We start from the raw sequence: 17,822 nt of genomic DNA, 5'->3' as shown, positions 1-17,822 counted from the left end.
AGACTGAACCCTACCTGAGCAGTGTAGACTGCGGGCCAGCTCTGTAGCCATCACCTGCATGATGAGTCCGATTCGGAGACGCAGCATGTCCCCAAACAGAGCCGGCTGGGAGCGGACGTACATGGCTAGGTACACCATGATCTCCTGCAATATCACAATACAGCAGTCGTTACTTTCCCTTCATCGCAGAGACTTGTTACAAAACGGACCAAAGTTTGCTTTGACGTGTCGAGCTAGACTCGCGTCGGGCAGAGAATTTGGACGGAAATGGCATCTGGAAGCATCTTATATAATCCCAGTTATAATGTGTTGTACCTGAGTGAGCACAGCGATGCTGATGTCCTGCCCACTGGCCTCATAGATCAGAGAGTTGAGTTCTTCTGGAGGAAGAGGCGCCGAGATGACTTTCTCCCTGGGCTCCGGTGGTAACCCCACTGTCAGCTGCTTGTGGTGGGAGATGAGATCTGTACAGGCCTCAGCCAGCACCTCCACTCTCTTCCTCAGGATACCAGAGATGTATCTGATCAGACCCCACTCCTTGTTGGCCCCGGCCTGGGCATACAGCTCCTCCAGCAGACACCTCACACTGACCCCGCCCTGACCCCCCACGTCCACCAGCCAATCAGCACCTTTCAGGTTAGAGAGAATTACAAATCATTCAGTTCAATTCAATCTGAGGAGTCAATTCAGTGTAATTCAAACCTAAACATGTAGAGAATTCAATTAAATTTGATTAAATTCAAAGATTCAATTCAATTCAACCCGACACCATCTAATCCAGGGGTGGGAAAAATACGATCCATTTGATCCGACCCGCAGGAGGTTGGAGTAAAACAAAAAAATGTGGAAAAATATTATTTTGTGTAAAAAAATGTAAAAACTCCAGTTCACATTGAACACCTACAACTAAATAGAGAGTGTGTAGAAATGATAATGGACGTTTACAGTTTGCCCACCCCTGATCTAAACCAGTACCTTTCATCACGCAGAGGATATATAGTATGTCTGCCTGGTCCTGCAGTGTGGGACACTCCTTCAACTGTCTCACCAGAGACCCAAAGTCTGTGTTACCCTGGGAGTCTCGCGGCAGGTGGAGGTCTGCAATACTGGGGGCCTGAGAGCAAAGATACACAGACACACACAAATACACACATGTGCGCATGCACACACGCACACACACACATTAGAGGACCCAAACACACAGATGCACCAGAAAGACAGTACTGGAGTCTGTTGTTGGCGTAGACGAACTGACCTTGGGCTGTTGTTGATGTGGCGTGTGGTGGTGGTGTGGATGGAGCGGTGTGAGCTGGGACACGTGCAGTAGGTTGAGGGATTTACGGTGCTTGTTCATGATGGGAGTCATGGGAAGATACATGGAGGCCTCTGGAAGAAACAACACTCACCATACAGTATTTGTATTCATTATGGATCCCCGTGACTTCCTGCCAAGGCAGCAGCTACTGTTTCTGGGGTTTATTATGGATCCCCATGACTTCCTGCCAAGGCAGCAGCTACTGTTTCTGGGGTTTATTATGGATCCCCATGACTTCCTGCCAAGGCAGCAGCTACTGTTTCTGGGGTACTTCCTGCCAAGGCAGCAGCTACTGTTTCTGTGGTTTATTATGGATCCCCATGACTTCCTGCCAAGGCAGCAGCTACTGTTTCTGGGGTTTATTATGGATCCCCATGACTTCCTGCCAAGGCAGCAGCTACTGTTTCTGTGGTTTATTATGGATCCCCATGACTTCCTGCCAAGGCAGCAGCTACTGTTTCTGGGGTACTTCCTGCCAAGGCAGCAGCTACTGTTTCTGGGGTACTTCCTGCCAAGGCAGCAGCTACTGTTTCTGGGGTTTATTATGGATCCCCATGACTTCCTGCCAAGGCAGCAGCTACTGTTTCTGGGGTTTATTATGGATCCCCATGACTTCCTGCCAAGGCAGCAGCTACTGTTTCTGGGGTACTTCCTGCCAAGGCAGCAGCTACTGTTTCTGGGGTACTTCCTGCCAAGGCAGCAGCTACTGTTTCTGGGGTTTATTATGGATCCCCATGACTTCCTGCCAAGGCAGCAGCTACTGTTTCTGGGGTACTTCCTGCCAAGGCAGCAGCTACTGTTTCTGGGGTACTTCCTGCCAAGGCAGCAGCTACTCTTCCTGGGGTTTATTATGGATCCCCATGACTTCCTGCCAAGGCAGCAGCTACTGTTTCTGGGGTACTTCCTGCCAAGGCAGCAGCTACTGTTTCTGGGGTTTATTATGGATCCCCATGATTTCCTGCCAAGGCAGCAGCTACTGTTTCTGGGGTACTTCCTGCCAAGGCAGCAGCTACTGTTTCTGGGGTACTTCCTGCCAAGGCAGCAGCTACTGTTTCTGGGGTTTATTATGGATCCCCATGACTTCCTGCCAAGGCAGCAGCTACTGTTTCTGGGGTTTATTATGGATCCCCATGACTTCCTGCCAAGGCAGCAGCTACTGTTTCTGGGGTACTTCCTGCCAAGGCAGCAGCTACTGTTTCTGGGGTTTATTATGGATCCCCATGACTTCCTGCCAAGGCAGCAGCTACTGTTTCTGGGGTTTATTATGGATCCCCATGACTTCCTGCCAAGGCAGCAGCTACTCTTTCTGGGGTTTATTATGGATCCCCATGACTTCCTGCCAAGGCAGCAGCTACTGTTTCTGGGGTTTATTATGGATCCCCATTACTTCCTGCCAAGGCAGCAGCTACTGTTTCTGGGGTTTATTATGGATCCCCATGACTTCCTGCCAAGGCAGCAGCTACTGTTTCTGGGGTACTTCCTGCCAAGGCAGCAGCTACTGTTTCTGGGGTTTATTATGGATCCCCATGACTTCCTGCCAAGGCAGCAGCTACTGTTTCTGGGGTTTATTATGGATCCCCGTGACTTCCTGCCAAGGCAGCAGCTAATGTTTCTGGGGTTTATTATGGATCCCCATGACTTCCTGCCAAGGCAGCAGCTACTGTTTCTGGGGTACTTTCTGCCAAGGCAGCAGCTACTGTTTCTGGGGTTTATTATGGATCCCCATGACTTCCTGCCAAGGCAGCAGCTACTGTTTCTGGGGTTTATTATGGATCCCCATGACTTCCTGCCAAGGCAGCAGCTACTGTTTCTGGGGTTTATTATGGATCCCCATGACTTCCTGCCAAGGCAGCAGCTACTGTTTATGGGGTTTATTATGGATCCCCATTACTTCCTGCCAGGGCAGCAGCTACTCTTCCTGGGGTTTATTATGGATCCCCATGACTTCCTGCCAAGGCAGCAGCTACTGTTTCTGGGGTTTATTATGGATCCCCATGACTTCCTGCCAAGGCAGCAGCTACTGTTTCTGGGGTTTATTATGGATCCCCATGACTTCCTGCCAAGGCAGCAGCTACTGTTTCTGGGGTTTATTATGGATCCCCATGACTTCCTGCCAAGGCAGCAGCTACTGTTTCTGGGGTTTATTATGGATCCCCATGACTTCCTGCCAAGGCAGCAGCTACTGTTTCTGGGGTCCAGCTAAATTAAGGCAGTTAAAACATTACAATACAAACAGATTTCACAACAGATTTCACAACAGATGAAGTGTGTGACCTCAGACCCCAACTCTACTCCAACATATCTACTACCACATATCTACATATTACCATACAGTAGAAACCTACAGAGTGTAGAAACCTACAGAGTCCCAACCATACAGTAGAAACCTACTGAGTGTAGAAACCTACAGAGTGTAGAAACCTACAGAGTCCCACCCATACAGTAGAAACCTACAGAGTCCCATACAGTAGAAACCTACAGAGTGTAGAAACCTACAGAGTGTAGAAACCTACAGAGTCCCAACCATACAGTAGAAACCTACAGAGTCCCATACAGTAGAAACCTACAGAGTCCCATACAGTAGAAACCTACAGAGTCCCATACAGTAGAAACCTACAGAGTCCCATACAGTAGAAACCTACAGAGTCCCAACCATACAGTAGAAACCTACAGAGTCCAATACAGTAGAAACCTACAGAGTCCCAACCATACAGTAGAAACCTACAGAGTCCCACCCATACAGTAGAAACCTACAGAGTCCCACCCATACAGTAGAAACCTACAGAGTCCCATACAGTAGAAACCTACAGAGTCCCATACAGTAGAAACCTACAGAGTCCCATACAGTAGAAACCTACAGAGTCCCATACAGTAGAAACCTACAGAGTCCCATACAGTAGAAACCTACAGAGTCCCAACCATACAGTAGAAACCTACAGAGTCCCATACAGTAGAAACCTACAGAGTCCCACCCATACAGTAGAAACCTACAGAGTCCCACCCATACAGTAGAAACCTACAGAGTCCCACCCATACAGTAGAAACCTACAGAGTCCCATACAGTAGAAACCTACAGAGTGTAGAAACCTACAGAGTGTAGAAACCTACAGAGTCCCAACCATACAGTAGAAACCTACAGAGTCCCATACAGTAGAAACCTACAGAGTCCCAACCATACAGTAGAAACCTACAGAGTCCCACCCATACAGTAGAAACCTACAGAGTCCCAACCATACAGTAGAAACCTACAGAGTCCCATACAGTAGAAACCTACAGAGTCCCATACAGTAGAAACCTACAGAGTCCCATACAGTAGAAACCTACAGAGTCCCATACATAACCCTAAACCTAACACTTGGTGAGTAAACAAACAGTAAATGTGATGATAACTTACTGGGCATGTTGAGGCCTTGGACCTGGGCCATGAAGGAGAGGATGTCTCTGGTGGTGTGTTCAGCACTAAACACGTGGTGCTGCCCCCTCTGGATGGGAGGGAGATGACACTTGGTGGCTGTGCTCTGCATCAGCTGGCTGAGGTAGTGGTCAAACATGTCCTTGGAGCTGCCTGGAGGGGGGCGGGAGTTAAATGTAGACTCAGCAATATGATATTACATACCGCAAGCACAAACATGCAAACACAAATACAAACACACACCAATGACCTATACAGACATAAACACACACAGCACACCAATGACCTATACAGACATAAACACACACCAAACACACACCACGGCTGACGTACCTGAGGGGACATAACTTTCTTCTTCGTCTTCCTCCTCTTCTTCATTCTCCAGCAGGTCGTCATCGGTGTCTCCGTCGAGGAAGCTGAGCTCTGTGTGGAACGAGGTAGTCTGGAAGCTGGAGATGTTTGCCATCTGAACCCTGCAAAACACACAAGATGGAATGGAACCAAATAGGACATCACTGGAACTTTCACAACCAGGTGATGTAGTGACATAAATAGTGGAGCCTAGCATTTCCTTCTGTAAATATCCAGAGATCTCTCTTAAGATGAGTGACCTTAGAAATGGAAGAGAGTCAGTCTGACCTTGCCCCTCCGAAGTATCCATCGTTCAGCTTCCTCAGAGTGGACAGAACACACGGGTCGATGCTCTCACCATCATCCACTGGGAACAACAAGGGAAACGTGATCAATTAACCAACCAATCAATAAACCTTGTTTGTCCCATACAGAATGTAGTTTCCCAGCAAGAGTCAGTTTCCTGGACACAGATTAATCCTTGAATTTCCATTTAAATAAATGTTTAGTGCAGAAGTCACACAAACAACACAGAATGATTACCCAGAATGCTGTGTGTGATGGGGAAGGGGAGGGTATTTACCCAGCATGCTGTGTGTGATGGGGAAGGGGAGGGTATTTACCCTTCATGCTGTGTGTGACGGGGAAGGGGAGGGTATTTACCCTTCATGCTGTGTGTGATGGGGAAGGGGAGGGTATTTAGCCAGCATGCTGTGTGTGATGGGGAAGGGGAGGGTATTTACCCAGCATGCTGTGTGTGATGGGGAAGGGGAGGGTATTTACCCAGCATGCTGTGTGTGATGGGGAAGGTATTTACCCAGCATGCTGTGTGTGATGGGGAAGGGGAGGGTATTTACCCAGCATGCTGTGTGTGACGGGGAAGGTGTAGTTATTTACTCTGCATGCTGTGTGTGATGGGGAATGGGAGGGTATTTACCCAGCATGCTGTGTGTGATGGGGAAGGGGAGGGTATTTAGCCAGCATGCTGTGTGTGATGGGGAAGGAGTAGTTATTTACCCAGCATGCTGTGCGTGCCGGGGAAGGGTATTTACCCAGCATGCTGTGTGTGACGTGGAAGGGGAGGGTATTTACCCAGCATGCTGTGTGTGACGAGGAAGGTGAGGGTATTTACCCAGCATGTGGTGCGTGACGGAGAAGGGGAGGGTATTTACCCAGCATGCTGTGTGTGATGGGGAAGGTCAGGGTAGGGCGTCCGGTCATCCTCCAGGAGGAGGAGAGATAGGACAGCTCCGTCCTTAGCATCTCCACTATCATCTGGTTGTCCAGAGCCAGGTAGAAGTGATGCTGGTCCAGGAACTAAAGGAGAGGAGAGACAGTGAGATGGTTGTCCAGAGCCAGGTAGAAGTGATGCTGGTACAGGAACTAAAGGAGAGGAGAGACAGTGAGATGGTTGTCCAGAGCCAGGTAGAAGTGATGCTGGTCCAGGAACTAAAGGAGAGAGATGGCCAACACTACTGCTCCAGCCCAAACACACCTGATTCAGCCCTACACAAACACACTTGATTCAGCCCTACATAAATACACCTGATTCAGCCCTACACAAACACACTTGATTCAGCCCTACACAAACACACTTGATTCAGCCCTAAACAAACACACCTGATTCCGCCCCACACAAACACACCTGATTCAGCCCTACACAAACACACCTGATTCAGCCCTACACAAACACTCCTGATTCCGCCCAACACAAACACACCCGATTCAGCCCTACACAAACACACCTGATTCAGAGAATCAAGGTCTTGATGATCAGATAATTAGTAGAATCAGGGGCCGTATCCAAATATATATACACTGAGGTCACCCGACCTCAACCCACTAGAGATGGATTGGGATGAGTTGGACCTGCATAATGAAGGGAAAGCAGCCAACAAGTGCTCAGCATATGCGGGAACTCCTTCAAGACTGTTGGAAAAGCATTCCAGGTGAAGCTGGTTGAGAGAATGCCAAGACTTTTCAAAGCTGTCATTAAGGCAAAGGGTGGCTACTTTGAAGAATCTCAAATATAAAATATATTTTGATTTGTTTAACACTTTTTGGGTTACTACATGATTCCATATTTTATAGTTTTGATGTCTTCACTATTATTCTACAATGTAGAAAATAGTACAAATAAAGACAAATCCTTGCATGAGTAGGTGTGTCCATACTTTTGATTGTTGTTATTACCAGTTGAGATCAACTTACTCCTGGCTCAGAGTTTGTCTGGGCAGTAGCTTAACATCATCCTAAAACCTACTTTGAGCTGGGAGTATTTTTAAAAAGTCTTAAAACATGTTTTAACCAGATTCCTGCTTTGTGGATAAAGCCCTAGGTGTGCTAGATTAGGATTTAACAAACAAGAGCATTTAGGGAGATAGGACCTCTACTGTCTTAAGGTAATAACAAGGTGTGTCACCTGAGGGGTGAATGTGTAGGTACGGTTCCGGATCTCGTAGAATTTCGAGGTTCCCAGAACTCCAATGTGCCTGTATGGCCTCCCGCTCAGATTCAACTTCTTGCAGTTTCCTGTGAAACAAGTCATTAGCTATGTAGTTCTTATGAAGGCTCTATGAAGGCTCTGCAAATCCTTTCTAAGTAGTTGTAACTGTACCCAGTTTGACGTAGACGTGGCTGAGGATGCGAGCAGGCATGACCCTGATGGGCTGGACCTCAGCGATGGTCTGGACCTCTATTTCATCGTTCTTCAGCAGCTCCTGGATCTCCTTCGACTCCGCTAACACACACACTGCCAATGTGTACACACACACACACACACACACACACACACACACACACACACACACACACACACACACACACACACACACACACACACACACACACACACACACACACATACACACACACACAGAACAAATTAAGGTATGTACACAGAAAGAAATGGTTTGTACACACACATACATGAAGGCACACACACACACACACACAAAGGCACACACACACACTCAAAAGGGAAAGGAAACTCTCAGATAGGCAGCCCTGACCACAGAGCAAACGATCTTAAACAAAACAAGTGAATTAAACAACAAGTCTAGAACTGTATATTACTTGTCCAGTTAAAGGATGTCACATGTCTTCCAGCCTGCATGAGAGGACATTAGACATGCTGCAAACCTTGTACGACTACGTCCGGCTTGAAATTGGTGGAGAATCGCCTGTTGAGAGGGTCGATCTCTCCAGGGGCGAGGAATCCCTTGGAGGAACAGACGGAGAGAGAGAGAGAGAGAGAGAGAGAGAGAGAGAGAGAGAACTAAAGCACCAACCAACACCTCACTGTGGTGAGACAGAGACTGAATCACTCTATTATAAGACAACAGAAGGTTTGTACCTCAGCCAGCAGAGAACTAACGATGTAGAGGGACTGTCCCCACATGTGAGGTAACTGACCCATAGCCACTCTGTCCACGGAGTGAGGGTTCCCGTACTCTTCCTCCATCTGGGGGGAAACACCACACAGTTACGGTCTTCCTCACTTAGTTGTAGGGGACGTTGTTACTTATCAGGATTCAGAAAGGTAGCAAGTGTAACCTGTTACTTCTCCGCAGCCCATATCGGCACAAGGAGTAACGCCGACGTGCCCTAAAGAAAGACGGATTTCCAATTTACACACGGACGATAAAGTTGTATTCAAAAGGGTAATGGCGATACCTTTTCAGGTGGGACAGCGTAGAGCTCAGGCATCAGGCGGATCCCGGGCTTCCCTCTGATCAGGACTTCTTCCAGAGCATCTCTGTACTCCTGCACCTGGACACAGGAAGCAGGAAAGGACATGTTCATCATACAGTCACATGACCTGGGATGGTCTAGCGGTCTGACATATAGCTCGGTGACGTCACCCGCTCTCAGACCTACAGGTAGTGTGTTTTCCTTGCTCTGAAACGGACACAGCTTTTGTGGAGTGACCGGTAACGATGCTTCGTGGGTGACAGGTGTGGATGTACTCAGAGGGTCTCAGGGTGGAACCTAGGTGGGGACGAGGAGAGGGACGGAACCAACACGGCCACACACACCTGTACTAGGTCTCCGCTGAAGATGCCGTCCAGAATGAGGTAGGTCCAGAACACTGGCCATTCACATTCTATATTCTCAAACAGTTTGAGTTCAGCCGGGTCGTAGTGGAGACGGGACGGGTCCTGAGAGAGACATACAGACAGACACGGAAATATTACACCCAATGTCTCATCTAAAAGAACAAGGCTAATCTTTAAACGAGAGTTCAAGGAAAACCCCACTAAAATACTATCTTTTGGTATTTTTTTCCCATTAGTTCACTGTTAATACAGTCCCAAAATGTTTTGTATGTCAGCAGTCAAGTTTTCAAGATATTGGACTTTTAAGAAGTAGATGCAATAGATGCAAAACACATCATCTTTATATGATGCAAAACGCATCATCTTTATGTGATGCAAAATGCATCATGATGATGTCATGATGATGTGGCAAGTGACACTTTGTGGACGAATGACAACAATACCAACAGATTTGAAGTGTATTTTTCCTTTAAGTTCTACTGTTTAATCTGTAACAGGACGTTTTGCTGTCATTTTATAAATGCCAACAGGTCATTTGTTTGTTCAACATGGCGGCACCTTTTTGTGTGAGTAAAATGTAACATGCAGGAAATGGAGGTGGAAACACGCCTTTATGTACATACATATATTGACATAATAACCATCATATGGAAGAGAACTTGGAGTCACGTGATGACATGTTGAGGTGTCCTCCCACCACGACTCAGGAAACCATGCAGTTTATTAGACTACAGATGACATGTTGTGGTGTCCTCCCTCCACGACTCGGGAAACCATACAGTTTATTAGACTACAGATGACATGTTGTGTGGTCCTCCCACCACGACTCAGGAAACCATGCAGTTTATTAGGCTACAGATGACATGTTGTGTGGTCCTCCCACCACGACTCAGGAAACCATGCAGTTTATTAGGCTACAGATGACATGTTGTGTGGTCCTCCCACCACGACTCAGGAAACCATGCAGTTTATTAGGCTACAGATGACATGTTGTGGTGTCCTCCCACCACGACTCAGGAAACCATGCAGTTTATTAGACTACAGATGACATGTTGTGGTGTCCTCCCACTACGACTCAGGAAACCATGCAGTTTATTAGGCTACAGATGACATGTTGTGTGGTCCTCCCACCACGACTCAGGAAACCATGCAGTTTATTAGGCTACAGATGACATGTTGTGTGGTCCTCCCACCACGACTCAGGAAACCATGCAGTTTATTAGACTACAGATGACATGTTGTGGTGTCCTCCCACCACGACTCAGGAAACCATGCAGTTTATTAGGCTACAGATGACATGTTGTGGTGTCCTCCCACTACGACTCAGGAAACCATGCAGTTTATTAGGCTACAGATGACATGTTGTGGTGTCCTCCCACTACGACTCAGGAAACCATGCAGTTTATTAGACTACAGATGACATGTTGTGTTGTCCTCCCACTACGACTCAGGAAACCATGCAGTTTATTAGGCTACAGATGACATGTTGTGGTGTCCTCCCTCCACGACTCAGGAAACCATGCAGTTTATTAGACTACAGATGACATGTTGTGTGGTCCTCCCACTACGACTCAGGAAACCATACAGTTTATTAGGCTACAGATGACATGTTGTGGTGTCCTCCCACCACGACTCAGGAAACCATACAGTTTATTAGGCTACAGATGACATGTTGTGGTGTCCTCCCACCACGACTCAGGAAACCATACAGTTTATTAGACTACAGATGACATGTTGTGTGGTCCTCCCACCACGACTCGGGAAACCATGCAGTTTATTAGGCTACAGATGACATGTTGTGTGGTCCTCCCACTACGACTCAGGAAACCATGCAGTTTATTAGGCTACAGATGACATGTTGTGGTGTCCTCCCACCACGACTCAGGAAACCATACAGTTTATTAGGCTACAGATGACATGTTGTGTGGTCCTCCCACTACGACTCAGGAAACCATGCAGTTTATTAGACTACAGATGACATGTTGTGTGGTCCTCCCACCACGACTCAGGAAACCATACAGTTTATTAGGCTACAGATGACATGTTGTGTGGTCCTCCCACTACGACTCAGGAAACCATGCAGTTTATTAGACTACAGATGACATGTTGTGGTGTCCTCCCACCACGACTCAGGAAACCATGCAGTTTATTAGGCTACAGATGACATGTTGTGTGGTCCTCCCACCACGACTCAGGAAACCATACAGTTTATTAGGCTACAGATGACATGTTGTGTGGTCCTCCCACTACGACTCAGGAAACCATGCAGTTTATTAGACTACAGATGACATGTTGTGTGGTCCTCCCACCACGACTCAGGAAACCATGCAGTTTATTAGACTACAGATGACATGTTGTGGTGTCCTCCCACTACGACTCAGGAAACCATGCAGTTTATTAGACTACAGATGACATGTTGTGGTGTCCTCCCTCCACGACTCAGGAAACCATGCAGTTTATTAGGCTACAGATGACATGTTGTGTGGTCCTCCCTCCACGACTCAGGAAACCATACAGTTTATTAGACTACAGATGACATGTTGTGGTGTCCTCCCACTACGACTCAGGAAACCATACAGTTTATTAGACTACAGATGACATGTTGTGGTGTCCTCCCACCACGACTCAGGAAACCATGCAGTTTATTAGACTACAGATGACATGTTGTGGTGTCCTCCCACTACGACTCAGGAAACCATGCAGTTTATTAGACTACAGATGACATGTTGTGGTGTCCTCCCACCACGACTCAGGAAACCATACAGTTTATTAGACTACAGATGACATGTTGTGTGGTCCTCCCACCACGACTCGGGAAACCATGCAGTTTATTAGGCTACAGATGACATGTTGTGTGGTCCTCCCACCACGACTCAGGAAACCATACAGTTTATTATACTACAGATGACATGTTGTGGTGTCCTCCCACCACGACTCAGGAAACCATACAGTTTATTAGGCTACAGATGACATGTTGTGGTGTCCTCCCACCACGACTCAGGAAACCATACAGTTTATTAGGCTACAGATGACATGTTGAGGTGTCCTCCCACTACGACTCAGGAAACCATACAGTTTATTATACTACAGATGACATGTTGTGGTGTCCTCCCACCACGACTCAGGAAACCATGCAGTTTATTAGACTACAGATGACATGTTGTGGTGTCCTCCCACTACGACTCAGGAAACCATGCAGTTTATTAGGCTACAGATGACATGTTGTGTGGTCCTCCCACCACGACTCAGGAAACCATGCAGTTTATTAGACTACAGATGACATGGTGTGTGGTCCTCCCACTACGACTCAGGAAACCATGCAGTTTATTAGACTACAGATGACATGTTGTGGTGTCCTCCCACCACGACTCAGGAAACCATGCAGTTTATTAGACTACAGATGACATGTTGTGGTGTCCTCCCACCACGACTCAGGAAACCATGCAGTTTATTAGACTACAGATGACATGTTGTGTGGTCCTCCCACTACGACTCAGGAAACCATGCAGTTTATTAGACTACAGATGACATGTTGTGTGGTCCTCCCACTACGACTCAGGAAACCATGCAGTTTATTAGGCTACAGATGACATGGTGTGTGGTCCTCCCACTACGACTCAGGAAACCATGCAGTTTATTAGGCTACAGATGGCATGTTGTGTGGTCCTCCCACTACGACTCAGGAAACCATGCAGTTTATTAGACTACAGATGACATGTTGTGTGGTCCTCCCACTACGACTCAGGAAACCATGCAGTTTATTAGGCTACAGATGACATGTTGTGGTGTCCTCCCACTACGACTCAGGAAACCATGCAGTTTATTAGGCTACAGATGACATGTTGTGGTGTCCTCCCACCACGACTCAGGAAACCATGCAGTTTATTAGACTACAGATGACATGTTGTGTGGTCCTCCCACCACGACTCAGGAAACCATGCAGTTTATTAGACTACAGATGGCATGTTGTGTGGTCCTCCCACCACGACTCGGGAAACCATGCAGTTTATTAGACTACAGATGACATGTTGAGGTGTCCTCCCACTACGACTCAGGAAACCATGCAGTTTATTAGGCTACAGATGACATGTTGTGGTGTCCTCCCACCACGACTCAGGAAACCATGCAGTTTATTAGGCTACAGATGACATGTTGTGGTGTCCTCCCACCACGACTCGGGAAACCATGCAGTTTATTAGGCTACAGATGACATGTTGTGTGGTCCTCCCACCACGACTCGGGAAACCATGCAGTTTATTAGACTACAGATGACATGTTGTGGTGTCCTCCCACTACGACTCAGGAAACCATACAGTTTATTAGACTACAGATGACATGTTGTGGTGTCCTCCCACTACGACTCAGGAAACCATGCAGTTTATTAGGCTACAGATGACATGTTGTGTGGTCCTCCCACTACGACTCAGGAAACCATGCAGTTTATTAGACTACAGATGACATGTTGTGTTGTCCTCCCACTACGACTCAGGAAACCATGCAGTTTATTAGGCTACAGATGACATGTTGTGTGGTCCTCCCACTACGACTCGGGAAACCATGCAGTTTATTAGGCTACAGATGACATGTTGTGTGGTCCTCCCACCACGACTCGGGAAACCATGCAGTTTATTAGACTACAGATGACATGTTGTGGTGTCCTCCCACTACGACTCAGGAAACCATGCAGTTTATTAGGCTACAGATGACATGTTGTGTGGTCCTCCCACTACGACTCGGGAAACCATGCAGTTTATTAGGCTACAGATGACATGTTGTGTGGTCCTCCCACCACGACTCAGGAAACCATGCAGTTTATTAGACTACAGATGGCATGTTGTGTGGTCCTCCCACCACGACTCAGGAAACCATGCAGTTTATTAGGCTACAGATGACATGTTGTGGTGTCCTCCCACTACGACTCAGGAAACCATGCAGTTTATTAGGCTACAGATGACATGTTGTGTGGTCCTCCCACCACGACTCGGGAAACCATGCAGTTTATTAGACTACAGATGGCATGTTGTGTGGTCCTCCCACCACGACTCGGGAAACCATGCAGTTTATTAGGCTACAGATGACATGTTGTGTGGTCCTCCCACCACGACTCGGGAAACCATGCAGTTTATTAGACTACAGATGGCATGTTGTGTGGTCCTCCCACCACGACTCGGGAAACCATGCAGTTTATTAGGCTACAGATGACATGTTGTGTGGTCCTCCCACCACGACTCGGGAAACCATGCAGTTTATTAGGCTACAGATGACATGTTGTGTGGTCCTCCCACCACGACTCGGGAAACCATGCAGTTTATTAGACTACAGATGACATGTTGTGTGGTCCTCCCACCACGACTCGGGAAACCATGCAGTTTATTAGGCTACAGATGACATGTTGTGTGGTCCTCCCACCACGACTCGGGAAACCATGCAGTTTATTAGGCTACAGATGACATGTTGTGTGGTCCTCCCACCACGACTCGGGAAACCATGCAGTTTATTAGGCTACAGATGACATGTTGTGTGGTCCTCCCACCACGACTCAGGAAACCATGCAGTTTATTAGGCTACAGATGACATGTTGTGTGGTCCTCCCACCACGACTCAGGAAACCATGCAGTTTATTAGGCTACAGATGACATGTTGTGTGGTCCTCCCACCACGACTCGGGAAAGCATGCAGTTTATTAGACTACAGATGAAATAAATTATGATGAACTTCACAGGGTGGTGAAAGTGCAAGGTGATGAGCTTGATGCTCCTTTCCAATAAATATCGAGGGTCTGATTCTGGTGACATGATGGTCGATGCTTGGTTGCCGTTTTGACAAATAACAATATTTTCACTCTTAATCAATAATAATGTCATCATGTAGACGAGCCTACACACACTGTATCTGCCTGCTGTTGGCTACAGCGCAGATACGAGACCCTTGGATGAAAATCTAGTGTATTTCACACTGTAAGGAGAAAAACATACAAATCTGTACAGTACCTCTCTTGGGCATCGGTATCCATCTCTGATGAAACGGCAGCAGCCATAGCGTCCCTGGGGAAGGGAACGGAGACATTTAGATACGTCATTCTAGAGCACCATGAAGCCTAGCCAATGGAGGGTTCCCATTGACATCCTTTCACCATCCCGGACTAGGCTTAATCTGAGTCTGGGAATCAACTAGCCCATATAGTGTGTCTGCGGTCCAGTCTAGACAGGATCCTATCTACCTGTAGCCTGGACATGATCTCACTGTATCTGTGGTCCAGTCTAGACAGGATCCTATCTACCTGTAGCCTGGATATGATCTCACTGTATCTGTGGTCCAGTCTAGACAGGCTCCTATCTACCTGTAGCCTGGATATGATCTCAGTCTTAGTGATGGTGACCAGGTCTGCATCCTCCACAGCGAAGGCAGGGAAGGAGATGATTGACAGGAGACCAGCGTCGATCTCTTTAGAGGTGGAGGCTCGGGGCAGCATGGAGCACAGGATAGCCTGGAGAGGTCAAATACAAACGGGTCAGTTTCTGACAGATGGCGTCATTCTGACACCACCGTGTTGCCAGGAGACATCAGTTGTGCTATCTGACGTAAAACAATGGTCAGTTTCATACATATCATTTTAAGGTTTACAAAATAATCTGATTAAACCAGACTGGACACTGCCCTCAACAGGCTAGAGAAGATTAAACCAGACTGGACACTGCCCTCACCAGGCTAGAGAAGATTAAACCAGACTGGACACTGCCCTCACCAGGCTAGAGAAGATTAAACCAGACTGGACACTGCCCTCACCAGGCTAGAGAAGATTAAACCAGACTGGACACTGCCCTCACCAGGCTAGAGAAGATTAAACCAGACTGGACACTGCCCTCACCAGGCTAGAGAAGATTAAACCAGACTGGACACTGCCCTCACCAGGCTAGAGAAGATTAAACCAGACTGGACACTGCCCTCACCAGGCTAGAGAAGATTAAACCAGACTGGACACTGCCCTCACCAGGCTAGAGAAGATTAAACCAGACTGGACATTGCCCTCTCCAGGCTAGAGAAGATTAAACCAGACTGGACACTGCCCTCACCAGGCTAGAGAAGATTAAACCAGACTGGACACTGCCCTCACCAGGCTAGAGAAGATTAAACCAGACTGGACACTGCCCTCACCAGGCTAGAGAAGATTAAACCAGACTGGACACTGCCCTCACCAGGCTAGAGAAGATTAAACCAGACTGGACACTGCCCTCACCAGGCTAGAGAAGATTAAACCAGACTGGACACTGCCCTCACCAGGCTAGAGAAGATTAAACCAGACTGGACACTGCCCTCACCAGGCTAGAGAAGATTAAACCAGACTGGACATTGCCCTCTCCAGGCTAGAGAAGATTAAACCAGACTGGACACTGCCCTCACCAGGCTAGATAAGATAGGACATGTTTATCACAGTACCTGGCAGTGCTCCACCTCGTCCGGCAAAACGTGAATGACAGATTTGGGTCCTCCATGAGCCCCAAAGAGGTCCAGCTCATCAATGGCCTCCAATGCAGCCTGAACATAAAACCCAACATGTTGTTGTTGTTTTAGGAGTTTAGATATAGTAGCTGTGTTGCGATAAGAGGACTGTTATGAGTCTAGATATGGTAGTTAAGATATGATTGGAGGCGTAAAAGGAGACCATGAATTATCATTGTTACATATAGGACAAGCGTTACATCTAAAGCGTCAGTACCTTGGCCATCCCCACAGAGCTGGCGTTCAGTTCTGGGATCCCCTGATTGGTCTTGTCCCCTCGCTCCCACATCCCATAATCCTGCACAGAGAGAGAGAGAGAGACACCAAGTTACCATGACAACCAGGTTTAAAACCCTACTATTTGAAGACCTTAATTTGAAACTAAATATAATTTTATTTGACCTAATCCAATATATACTGTATATACAGTATATTCTATATATTTACACAAATAGTAATCAGTAGGACGTATGCCCTCTGTTTTAACTCCTCATGTCTCAGAAACAAACAGCGCTGACAGGGAGATTCTGGACTATCTGCTTATTCTGGTTCATGAAGTCGCTAACTAAAACACATTATCCTGGATGGGAAACGTATTCTGGCTAGTGAAGTCGCTAACTAAGACACATTCTCCTGGATGGGAAACGTATTCTGGTTGGTGAAGTCGCTAACTAAGACACATTATCCTGGATGGGAAACGTATTCTGGCTAGTGAAGTCGCTAACTAAGACACATTATCCTGGATGGGAAACGTATTCTGGTTGGTGAAGTCGCTAACTAAAACACATTATCCTGGATGGGAAACGTATTCTGGTTCGTGAAGTCGCTAACTAAGACACATTATCCTGGATGGGAAACGTATTCTGGTTGGTGAAGTCGCTAACTAAGACACATTATCCTGGATGGGACCATGTCAGCTCTCTGTTGACATTATGTTAATTAAATACTCTGTTGACATTATGTTAATAATTATGACATTATGTCAATGAATTATGTTCAGTAGTTTTCACCTGTTAGTTTATAATTATCTGTTGTAGCTGACCACACAGGCCTTTGACCTGTTGGCGCTTTTAAGCTAAAAAATATGTTGATGCTTTTAGGGTTAAGTGCTGATGTTCCCATGTTGACCAACGAAATGTATTGAAAGTTATTCTACCAAACAATCAGAAAGTTCACTGTGTGGGAT

The 17,822-nt window shown here is 46.9% G+C and overlaps 1 protein-coding gene across 2 annotated transcripts in view; it reads right to left on the bottom strand.

The window, feature by feature from the left end:
• The window catches only part of phka2 (phosphorylase kinase, alpha 2 (liver)), a 35,836-nt gene that overhangs the window by 12,702 nt on the left and 5,312 nt on the right, over positions 1-17,822 (bottom strand). For both annotated transcript variants that reach the window (XM_036982008.1, XM_036982009.1), the window contains exons 7-24: positions 16,854-16,934; positions 16,574-16,672; positions 15,477-15,623; positions 15,127-15,180; positions 9,116-9,238; positions 8,754-8,849; positions 8,434-8,541; positions 8,220-8,298; positions 7,696-7,830; positions 7,501-7,610; positions 6,251-6,395; positions 5,367-5,445; positions 5,061-5,200; positions 4,710-4,880; positions 1,256-1,386; positions 976-1,114; positions 316-629; positions 15-144 (exon numbers count right to left, since the gene is read on the bottom strand). In XM_036982008.1, coding sequence (XP_036837903.1) covers positions 15-144; positions 316-629; positions 976-1,114; positions 1,256-1,386; positions 4,710-4,880; positions 5,061-5,200; positions 5,367-5,445; positions 6,251-6,395; positions 7,501-7,610; positions 7,696-7,830; positions 8,220-8,298; positions 8,434-8,541; positions 8,754-8,849; positions 9,116-9,238; positions 15,127-15,180; positions 15,477-15,623; positions 16,574-16,672; positions 16,854-16,934 — 2,281 coding nt within the window. The remainder of the gene's footprint in view (positions 1-14; positions 145-315; positions 630-975; positions 1,115-1,255; positions 1,387-4,709; positions 4,881-5,060; positions 5,201-5,366; positions 5,446-6,250; positions 6,396-7,500; positions 7,611-7,695; positions 7,831-8,219; positions 8,299-8,433; positions 8,542-8,753; positions 8,850-9,115; positions 9,239-15,126; positions 15,181-15,476; positions 15,624-16,573; positions 16,673-16,853; positions 16,935-17,822) is intronic.

Source organism: Oncorhynchus mykiss, chromosome 7 (genome assembly GCF_013265735.2).
Source record: "Oncorhynchus mykiss isolate Arlee chromosome 7, USDA_OmykA_1.1, whole genome shotgun sequence".
Lineage (NCBI taxonomy): Eukaryota > Metazoa > Chordata > Actinopteri > Salmoniformes > Salmonidae > Oncorhynchus > Oncorhynchus mykiss.
This window is presented reverse-complemented; position numbering and strand designations above follow the sequence as displayed.